The sequence below is a fragment of the Sminthopsis crassicaudata genome, chromosome 1 (genome assembly GCF_048593235.1).
Source record: "Sminthopsis crassicaudata isolate SCR6 chromosome 1, ASM4859323v1, whole genome shotgun sequence".
NCBI lineage: Eukaryota > Metazoa > Chordata > Mammalia > Dasyuromorphia > Dasyuridae > Sminthopsis > Sminthopsis crassicaudata.
The window spans coordinates 619,002,811-619,014,055 of record NC_133617.1 but is presented as its reverse complement, the minus strand read 5'-3'; the positions used below and the strand labels follow the sequence as shown (position 1 = coordinate 619,014,055).

General features: G+C 34.7%; 1 protein-coding gene across 2 annotated transcripts in view; it reads left to right on the top strand.

Moving 5' to 3' along the window:
* Positions 1-974: 974 nt before the first annotated feature.
* C7 (complement C7) overlaps positions 975-11,245 on the top strand; it is a 66,571-nt gene continuing 56,300 nt past the window's right edge. Inside the window, exons 1-5 of one of the 2 annotated variants that reach the window (XM_074282598.1) lie at positions 975-1,270; positions 3,333-3,385; positions 3,567-3,642; positions 8,091-8,232; positions 10,290-10,434. In XM_074282598.1, coding sequence (XP_074138699.1) covers positions 1,265-1,270; positions 3,333-3,385; positions 3,567-3,642; positions 8,091-8,232; positions 10,290-10,434 — 422 coding nt within the window. In that variant the 5' untranslated portion in view covers positions 975-1,264. The remainder of the gene's footprint in view (positions 1,271-3,332; positions 3,386-3,566; positions 3,643-8,090; positions 8,233-10,289; positions 10,435-11,245) is intronic. The other variant, XM_074282597.1, reaches the window with a different exon arrangement.

Sequence of the window (11,245 nt, the reverse complement as noted above, 5' to 3'; positions counted from 1 at the left end):
CTTTTTTTTTCAAATATATTTTTATTGATATCATTTATTTATTTACCAGAAGTTCTCCCTATACTCCTTTTGTGTTTTCCCAGAGAGCATCCCATATAATAAATAATATTTTTAAAGAAAAGGAGGGAGAAAAGAAAAAAATCAGCAAAACTAATCAATATGAAGAAAAACCTGAAAACATATGTAATGTTCCATACTTCCTACCTCTTCAAGGGAATAGAGTATTTCTTCCTTTCTCTTCTTTGGGGCATACTTATCCTTTGTAATTTTGCACCATTCGTGTATGATTATTTTGAGGTTGTCATTTTTCTCATTTACATTTTTGTGGTTATTGTGTGTATTGTTTTCCTGATTCTGCTTTCTTCTCTATTTTTCAGATCATGTAAATCTTTTTACTTTTGAGAGATTAATTTCACTTGGGAAGAATGTGACAATGGCATTAGCTTGCATGGATGGGAAATTGAAGAATTCTTGGAAGAGGAGCTCCAAACTAATGGGGATTATTAAGTGCAAATGAATAGTAGAAGGGAAGAGGGGTAGACTCTCAGCACAAAACTTCATGTGCAGCATGATTTTCCCTGATGACTTGACCTAATGTTCTTGGGTCTTGTAGTTGTTTTTTTGTGAGCTACTTGACATCCATGATACTTGATTAAACTCTGTCTAATGTTTTAAATTCCTTTATATTTTGGAGAGAGAGAAAGCCATATTTGAAACTTCACCTCATCCCTTGTCTTTTACAGGGTTTAATACCAAACTCTAATGTTTCAATATTCTATAAACCCTTCCCCCAACACATATGCCATTTAGCAGCTTTCCTCCATGAAAGGGAGATAAGACTCATCTTTTGGCTTACATGACATTTCCTCTCTTGGAAAGCACTTAAATGTGCATGAACTGGGAACACTTTCTGCCCTTCCTGATCGACAAATACCATTTCTCAGAATAACAGTTCCAGGCAGCCCCAGCTGGCTGCAGTCAAGAATTGTTTAAAGGATAAGATGTATCTGGCTTTAAGACATGGGATCAGTGTGAGGGCAGACTGTTTGTGTCTCTGGAGAATCCAGATAGGTTAAGAGTTAAAGTCCTCAGGATCACTCACTTTATATGTGAATGAGTGCTAAGTAAAACAACCGCTAAGCAGAGACAGAGAAGGAGGCAGACTGACTGACTCTTTCCAGCTCTTGAGTAGCCCCAACTTGACTCTCCCAGGAGATAAATTTCATTCCTTCTCTGCAGAGACTGTGAATGCTTTTTTCCAGACATGAAGGTAAGATATGCACACCTCTGATTTGTGCCAATGAAATCATCTCTAAAGGGAAACTATTTACTGAGAAAACAGAAAAGGCAATTCCCAGCTATGGGTTGGGTTAGATGATTTCTGGAGCCACTTTTAACTCTTAGATCTATGAAAAGAGAGAGGAAAGAAACATGGGCTGGTGATTATTACAAAGCTTTAAAAATCATGCTTTAAAAGACTTAAGAACTTTGATCAAGTCACTGCTTCATAATGATTCCACAGGGCTGATGAAGAAATAAAGCAACCCACCTACTGCTCAGTAGTGAGGGACAAGATGCAGAATAAGCATGATTTGTGTGAAAATTTATTTTGCTTGACTATTTCTGTTCATTACAGGAACTTCTTTTCCTTTTTTTTCCTTCTTCCTACAAGGATTATGGGAGGCAAAATGAAAGTAGAAATAAGGTATTACAAAAGGAAAAAGGAAAAGAAGGTCATTGACATTTTTAAAAAAAAGAAATATGCATGTAAGAGAAGGAAGGCCAGAGAGAATCACAGAGTAGTAGAACAACTTTGAAAGTTATATATTGAATTTATTAATATAACTATATATTCAGGAGAAAAACAGGATATATGAAAATTCACATTTCAATGGGAAATCTATTATACTCTGTATACAGAAATGACCATTTTATTTGGTGTTCAAAATAAATTTAGTCATTTTGAACTCAAATCTATTTAAACAGATAAATTTAAATAGTTCTCTAAAGAGAATTCTCTGTAAACTATACTGTCCTTGAGGGCAGGAACCATTTTTTTGGGGTAAGGGATTTCTCCTATTTAGCAGTTCCTGGAACCTAGTAAGTGCTAATAATGGTTGTTGATTAATCAAATGGGTGAGTCAACAAATCCATGTCTGGAATTTGATAGGAACTGAAAATAGAGACAATATTTAGGAAAACAAAATGAATCAGACTCAGAGTTATACTTCAAAGATTTCATCTTTATAGGTATTCCTTTATTAATGCAGAATTTAATTCCATTCCCACAATAGAAAGTTTTAGGAATTGTTGTGACCAATATCTATCATCTATCTATCCTTATTATGTTGTATAAAATAAATATGTAAATAAATATAAAAAAAATAAAAATTTATTTATAAATAAATAAATAAACAAATATATAAATATAATATATATATACTATCATATATATGTGATATGTATATATATCATATATACTTTATGTACTGGCCAACTCTCTGATGTTGAGCCTCTTTGAGGTTATTAAGCTGGTTCTTGGATAATATATCTTACATCTCCTTGGGCCTATTTAGCTTGATATGTACCTGCCAGAGGTAGATAGGCAAGTAAGAAAAATGTATTGTTTATTTTTACTATGTTCCAGGCATTGTACTAGTTGCTAGGATTACAAATAGAGTACAAAAAAAATCCAGTCTCTGCCCTCAAGGAGTTTACAATTTAGTGAAGAGAATACATATTGTTGATGGTTGTTGTTCAGTCATTTCAGTTGTGTCTGGCTCTTCATGATCCCATTTGGGATTTTCTTGGCAAAGATGCTGGAGTGGTTTGCAGTTTCCTTAGTTCATTTGACAGATAAGAAACTGAGAAAAACAGTCACAGAATCATCCAGCTAGTGTCTGAGGTCAGATTTGAACTGAGGAAGATGAGTCTTACTAACTTTAGACTTGGCATTCTATGTACTGTAACACCTAGCTGTCCACAAGAGAACACTTAAAAATGAGCTGAAAAGAGGAGGAAGAGAACATGACACTTAGGATGCAGGCAGAAAATCCTGACAATTAGAAGCACAGTTGGGGTGTAGGTGGGGGGGAAATGGGAGTCTCAAAAGAACTCATGAGTGGAGTTATAAGACTGACATAGCATATATTCTAGAATGAGAAGGCTCTAAACCCTGAGAGAGCTTGGGTTGTGCTAGCATATTTTTCAAAGAGCTCTGCCATGATGGTTTTGGAAAAGAGGTTTTAGTTTTGAAGGAAGTTTCAGCTGGTTATAGCAAATTAATGAAATATGAGGCTAACCTGAAGCTCTTTTCTGTTGTTCTTTTCCAGGTGTTCATGTTCATTTTAATGGTGTTGATGGAAAGTTTTCAAGTTTTTTCCAGGTGAGAATTTGGAAATAGGGTAAGAAGGAGTTGGACCAGAAGATCTCAGTTTCCATTTAGTTCTGAAAGCCTATGCCCAGTTTCTATGTTAATTAAGAATGTTCATATTTTTGACAGTTCTTTTCTTTCCTTTTTCTTTCCTTTCCATTAATTTTGTAATTGATGGTTGCATATGTGGCAGTCCTTTCCAAGCAGTTAATTGCCTTTGGCATCCCTATGATTCCTGGTCAGAATGTGATGGCTGTACAAAGACTCAGGTAGGACTTCATCATGTTTTTATTTATGTATGTGTAGAATGTCACTTGTGAAAGTGAAGTCAGGCAGTATCAACTTTTTAAATACTTTGTGTGTTTTTACTTTCCTGGGAGTAATACTTTTCTTCAGGAAAAAACAAAACAAAACTATGAATGTTATTTTGAAGGCAGAGGAGAGACAACTGAACATGGTGATAACTAGTTCAGAGAAACTGAGGTGTGTTCCCTTTACATTTCTGTGATAAGGAATTCTTAAGACAGAGCTAAGAGGGGGCCAATATGCAAAGGGGGATTATGGAATATTTTTTCATTATTGATAATATTAAGGAATAGGGAGATCATTAAAACCTCAAATTAATGGTTGGCTAATTTGAATTTCACATTTCCCTTCCCCCCTTTTACTTTTGAGTGGAGAGATACAGTTTTCTCGTTAACAGTGAAATAGCCGAAAGGTCAGAAGTGAAACAAAGGGGATGAGTATTTCACAAACTGGATAATCAATGCCTAAGTAATTTAGAATTGATCATACCAACTAGCTTCCCTGTTTTCTAGCTATCATTGAACTGGAAAAGGAATTTAATATGCATGTAGATGAGAGAAGGGAGCTCTGGGAATTGATTCCAGACTTTTTAATCAGCGGTTGGGTCAGTGGCTACAAATAATATTGAGAAATGTGTTACATCATTATGTATATTCTCACAGTGAGAAGAAGCCTGACTTAAAAATCCTGTCAGGATGTTGTAGAGTTCATCTTGAAATTGGGGGATGCTTTTTGTTTCGCTTATCTATCTATCTATCTATCTATCTATCTATCTATCTATCTATCTATCTATTCATTCATTTATTTAATTTTTCTTTTATTTATTTACTTATTTCCCCTTTAGTTACATTCAAAACTGAAAAAAAATTTTACATTTGCTTCTAAAATTTTTGAGTTGTAGGTTCTTTCCCTTATCTCTACCCACAATTAAGAAATCACTTGTGAAGTTATGCAAAATATTTCCACAAAATTCAAGTTGTGAAAAAAAAACCTCAAATAAAAATAAAAACCCTCAAGAAAAATTAAGTTTAAAAAAAGAGAGAGAGAAAGATAGAGAAAGAGAATGCTTCAGTTGGTATTCAGATATAATCCAGTTCCTTCTTTGGGTTTGGACAAGATTTTTCATCATAAATCATTCAGAGTAGTTGTGGATGATTATACTACTGAGAATAGCAAAATCATTCACAGTTGAAAATCCTGATCATTGCTATTACTTTGTATATAGTATATTTCACTTTGCTTGAGTTCATGGAGGACTTTTCATGTTGTTGCTTTTTTTTTTTTTTTTTTTTATCCCTGAGCGCATCCTGCTCATCATTTCCCATAGAACAATAATAGTTCCATAAACTATAGTTTATTGAGCCATCCCCAATTGATGGGGCTTAAGGGATGCTTTATAAGGCTGTTTTAAAAATGTTTTTTTAAAGACATTGTCATTAGCATTATACTTTTATTCACTATCAGGATAATCATGATCATAATTTATTTACTTAAAACCTATGTGATTGTGTTGTATAAAGAGCAAGAAAAATGGCTTCAGATTCTAACTTTTAGAGGTATAGAATTCAAGTCACAGACAGGAGAGAGTTGTTTTTGGTGTCTATTGAGGTCTTTCCTAACTTTAAAATTCAATGGTTTTTTGAAGACAGGGGAATGAAATAGAGACACATGGGAGAATTACAATAAAATTTAAAAAATTTAAAAATATTTATAGTCACAAAAGATATTGAGAAGGAAACTAAAATCAGGACCTAGCAGAACTCTTAAATGCCAAAAATAATTTATTTTGACATGTGGTCAATCAAGGAGTATTTATTAAGCATTTATTATATATCAGGAATTATGCTTATTGCTGGGTGGGTGGGGAAAAGCAGGAACTCCTGCTTTTAAGGATCTCACAGTCAAAGGGGGAAGACAATAAAGGAACAACTATATACAAACAAGAAATAGACAGAATAAATTGGAGAAAATCAACAAAAAGAAGGCACCAGCATTTAAGGAGGATAAGAAAGCCTTCTTGTAGAAGGTGGAACTTTAATTGAAATTTGAATGAAGCCAGGAGGAGGTATAGATGAGGAGGGAGATCTAGGTGTGGAGGAGACAGCTAGTGATTCTCATGAAATTGGGAGATGTGGAATCTTATGTGAATAACAACAAGGAAGCCAGTATCTTTGGATTGAAGAATATATTGCATGAGAGTAGGAGATGGAGGAATAAGAAGACTATAAAGATAGGAGGGGGCCAAGTTATAAAGAGCTTTGAATGAAAAATGGAAAATTTTATGGCTGATACTGAAGATAATAGAGAGCTACTGAATTTTTTTGAATGACGGTCCAGGGAGAGTGATGAAGTGAGACTTGGGTCTTAGGAAGATTACTTTGGCAGCTCAGTGGAGTGGGTTGTAGTGGGAAGAAACTAGAAACCATCAAGTTATTGTAATAGTCTAGGTAAGAAGTGATAATGGCTTGCCTGGAGTAATGGAAGTGTGAATGAAGGACAAAGAGATTTTGTCAAAGTAGAAATGAGAAGACCTGGAATCACATTGGATATGTAAGATGAGTACCAATGAGGATTTGAAAATGATAGTACTGAAATTTTTGGGCCTGAATGATTGGGAAGATGGTGGTACCTTCTACTGTAATAGGAAAATTATATAAAGGGAAGGGTTTGGGGAAAAGTTAATGAGCTTGTTGTAAGACATATTGTATTTGAGATGGCCATGAGACAGATGTTTAATAGGCAATTGGAAATGCAAGACTGGAAGTTAGGAGAGAGATTAGAGTAGAGAGATTAAGTAAATTTGAGATGATAATTGAATTTATGGTAATTGATAAGAAGTGAAATAATATAGAGAAAGAAGAAAAGGGTCGCCAAGGCAGAGCCTTTTTGGACATCCACAGTGTGAATGACCTGGATGAAGATTTAGCAAAGGAAACAGAGAAGTAGTGGTTCAACAGGTAGAAGAACAAGAGATTGGAATTCTGAAAACCCAAAGATAAGAGAATATAAAGGAGAAGATGATTGGCAATGTTAATAGCTGAAGAGAGGTCAAGAAGAATTGAGGAAGGGCATTTATTTGGCCATTAAGTAAATTGTTCTGGAGAGAACAATTTCAGTTGAATGATGAAGTTAGAAGTCAGACTGAAAAAAGTTATTATGAGAAAGAGGAGAGGAAATGAAGACATCTATTCTAGAAAACCTTCTCAAGGAGTTAAGCCACACAATTAGGAAAAATATGAGGAGATAGCTAGTAAGTCTGGATGAAAGCTTTTTGAGGATGGGGGAGACATGGGCATATTTATAGGCAGGAACGATGCAGTCAGCAAATGGAGAGAGATTGGTGGATAGAGGTGGCAAACTGCTGGAGAATTTAGTATGTAATGGGATTTACAGGCAAGGAGAAGGGATGCCTTTTCATGTGAGAAATAAGTGAAGGAGGAAATAGTGATGGATGGCATCTTAGTGATGTGAGATGAGGAAGAATTCTATGAATGGCCTCATTTTTTTCAATGAAATATGAGACAAGTTTCTCAGCTTGATCCCCTGGGTGGGGAGGAGTCATGAAAGGATTGAAGAGGGATGAAAAGGTTTGTAAATTCCACTGTGGTGAGTGGGATAGTGAATCTGTTAAGGAATTACAAAAGGATTTCCTTGACCAAATGAAGATTAATCTGGAATCCCTCCATCCCCTTTTTTTTTGGTCCAGACAATTGGGGTTAAGTGACTTGCCCAGTGTCACACAGCTAAGAAGTGTTAAGTGTCTGAGGCCAAATTTGAACTCAGATCCTTCTGACTTAAAGGCTGGTGCTCTATCCACTGTGCCACCTATATGCCCTCTTTTTCCCTTTATTTAGGAACACATGAATAGGATAATTGAAAGCTGAGGTTTGATAGGATAAGATTGACAATAGGAAAATGGGCAAGGGAATTAAAGGAAGGAAGGGAACAAATATTTATTAAGCATCTACCATGTGCTAGCCATGGTGCTTTACAAATATATGTAATATTATAATTAATTATTAATTAATTAATTATATTTAATATTATAATTATAATGTTATTATTCTCATTTTACAGATGAGGAAACTGAGAACAACAATGATTTGAGATTACATAATCACTAAGTATCTACTGCTACATTAATTTATATATATATATATATGTATATATATAGTTATTTACAGGTTGCTTCCCTTCATTACTGGAAACTCCTAGAAGGCAAGGCCTGTTTTTGTCTTCTTTGTGCCATGTTAGCCCAAGGCAACACAAAGTAAACACTTGATAATGCCTGTTGACTGAGATACAACTTCTGGGCCAGTTGTATCTCCTACTGTATTTCTTTCGTGTTTTAATCTTCAGAAAAAAGAAATGTCGGGAGATATTAAAAAAAATCCTGTTTCTCTATTTTCAGATTCGAAGGCGGCATATAGCAGTTTATGGGCAATATGGTGGCCAGCCATGTGTTGGGAATGCTTTTGAAACACAAGCATGTGTGCCCACAAGGGGGTGCCCAGCAGAAGATGGCTGTGGAGAGCTTTTCAGGTGTTCCTCAGGTAACTTGTTTGCTATGATCTTTAAATGTGTTCGATAAATTTAAGATAACTATAATATTGGAACAGGATACCACCATTTCCTTTTGAAGGCCAAACTCTAACAGATTTTGATTGACTTATTGTTTACATCCACCTTTCCGAGGGCCCTGCAATTTAAAATGATATATCTTATAAGAAGTATTGACACAGGGTAAAAAATATACAAGAATCTATTTTTATGGAGGAACCAGATTCTAATGTCAAGGAGGCAAAAATGAGAGAAAGCAGTGATGCTGGCCTCTGAGACCTTTTGAAATGACATCATTAGGTTTCACCAGTGCATCAGAACAATTTCATCAATGGCATGTATATCTAGGAGCAGTGAGGTTTTAAAACATTCTCACTCTCTTAATATTGGTTTGTAGAACTATGGATTTAGGGATAATAGGGACCTTAGAGATAATTTTATCATCAAAACACAAAATATCAGATTTGGAAGACTAATCAGAGCCACATAGTTCAATCAATAACTTGAAAAATAATTCCCTCTACAAAAGAAGTCCTTAATCTTTGTGTGTGTGTGTGTGTGTGTGTGTGTGTGTGTGTGTGTGTGATGGATCTATTTGCAGTCTAATGAAACTTTTGGACCCTTTTGCAGAATCTGCAAAATTATATCCTGTGATATGTTGCCTACTTTTTTATTAGAAGGAAATGCTAATATCTGGCTAATTATTAGTGAAAATAAAGCTATATATACATAAATATATCTTTATTCTTATGTTATATATGTGTATGTATGCATACACACACGTATATAGTTTTTTTCTAATACAAGTTCACAAAAACCCCTAAAATCTATCCACAGACCTTTTGGGAGACCTAGAAACCTCAGGTTAAAAATCTATGTTCTATAACACAAATGAAAAATAGTATGATATAGTGGCTAAAATTTCGGACCCAGAATTAGGAATACTGGGATTCTACTTATTATCTCTGTACCTTAGCTGTATAACTACTGACAAATCACTTAGTCCCTCTGAACCCCAATTTCCTCATCTATAAAAAGGAAGGGACTTGGATTAGATGATGTCTAAGGTCTCTTCCAGGTCTAAATCTATGGTCTTTTTTTCTTGGAGACTTCCAGTGAGGGGAAACTCATTATCTTCTGAGGAAGCCCATACCACTTTTGGACAATTCTTTATGTCAGGGTTAATTCCATATGTTCCTTACCTCAAACTTTGTTGTTCAGTTGTGTATGACTCTTCATGTAAAATGACTTTCATTTTATTTTTTCTAAAAAAATTTTTTTTTTTGGCAAAGATGCCAAAGTTTGGAGTAGTTTGCCATTTCTTTTTCTAGTTCATTTTATAGATGAGGAAACTTAGGCAAACAGAGTTAAGTGACTTGTCAAGAATCACACAGTTAGGAAGTGTCAGAGGCTGGATTTGAACTTAGGAAAATGATTATTTTTGGTTCTAAGTCCAGTGCTCAATCCATGATACTAGCTGCCACCCATTTATTAAATTCTAGTTCTGACCTCTGTGACCAAACAGGACAAATCTAATCCCCTTTTTTCCTAGGTAAAGGCCCTTTAAATACTTGAAAATAATTGATTTGGAAATGGAAGGATCATAGACTGCTATTAAAGCCTTTTAGCCCAATTCCCTCTTTCACAAAGAGAAAGATGAGCCCCAGGGAAAAGACTAAGTGATTTGCCCAAAATCATATAGATAATAATTGTTAGAAAAACCTCTGACTCTAAAACCATTCTTTCCATTGTGCCATGACTTTAGGAAAACAAACAAACTATATCAAAAACCTGGAATTCTGAACTCAGGTCTTACCTCCATTATATTGTACAGCCCTGTACAATTGTTAGTGAAATTTCTGGATCATTAGTTTATTTTCTGTAAAAGAAAGATAATAAAGATTGCTTGGTAGCCTTCAATGTGACACTGGAGGGCCTTGAATTATATTCACATTATTCTGCCAGTGAAGTACATATATTAAGAAAATGACATAATACAGAAAATGGGGCAATCGATTTTTCTTCTGTTCCCTTTGTTCCTGGCATTTAGGTCAGTGTCTTAGCAAATCATTGGTCTGTAATAGAGACCGAGATTGTGAAGATGGCAGTGATGAAGATCTATGTGAGATCCCTGAAGACAAACCTTTGTGTGATGTTGATAGACCTCCTCCTCATATAGAATACACTGGAGCAGGGTAAGATCAGGTTCTACCTGACATCTATCAATTGGCATCAGTGGCTCCATTCTCCATATTAGTTCTGTGTGTCTAAGTAAATACTATTCTTTTTTCTGGTCTTATCAATTGCTCATAGAAATTTGGTTACCATTTAAAGAAAAGATGGCTCAAACTTTTTTTTCCTTTTTCCTTGTTGATAAGTATTTATGATGGTAAGAACATAACTAAGAGAAGGTTAAGAGGAAATGAACATCCATTGATGAAACTGGGGCATCAGACTGGAAAATTAGAAAAGACAAAACAGAGAGACAGACACATATACATACACAGAAAGAGGTGAGAAAACATATGAATTGCAAGTGAAAAAAACAATGTATTTTGCCACACTGATTGGAAAATGCTTCCTAGAGATATATCTTCAGTCAAGATATTCTTTTTTCTAGGAACATTTTAATTTTAAAATAAAAGTTGGAAAGAGCTACACTGTTAGAATCATAGAATGCTGGAAGCATCTTCAGCTTCATTTTGTTTCTCTCATTTTACAGATGAGGAAGCTGTGGTCCTGAAAGTGAGTGTTTTGCCCAAAGTCACTCTTTTAATTTAGTTTCAAGTTTTCCTATTCCATTGAAATTCTGAAAGCTACTTATAGTTTCCTATACTTATAACAAGCCATGAAAGCTAAATGATCCATATAAAAATGATAGTAATCAATGATTCTCACATTGTTTTTTGTTTTTTTTAAAAATATGGTATACATGAAGTCCTAGAATAGACTCATTTTGGGAGTCAAATTGCCAAAACATAATTAGTTTCATTTAGTTTTAGAGAA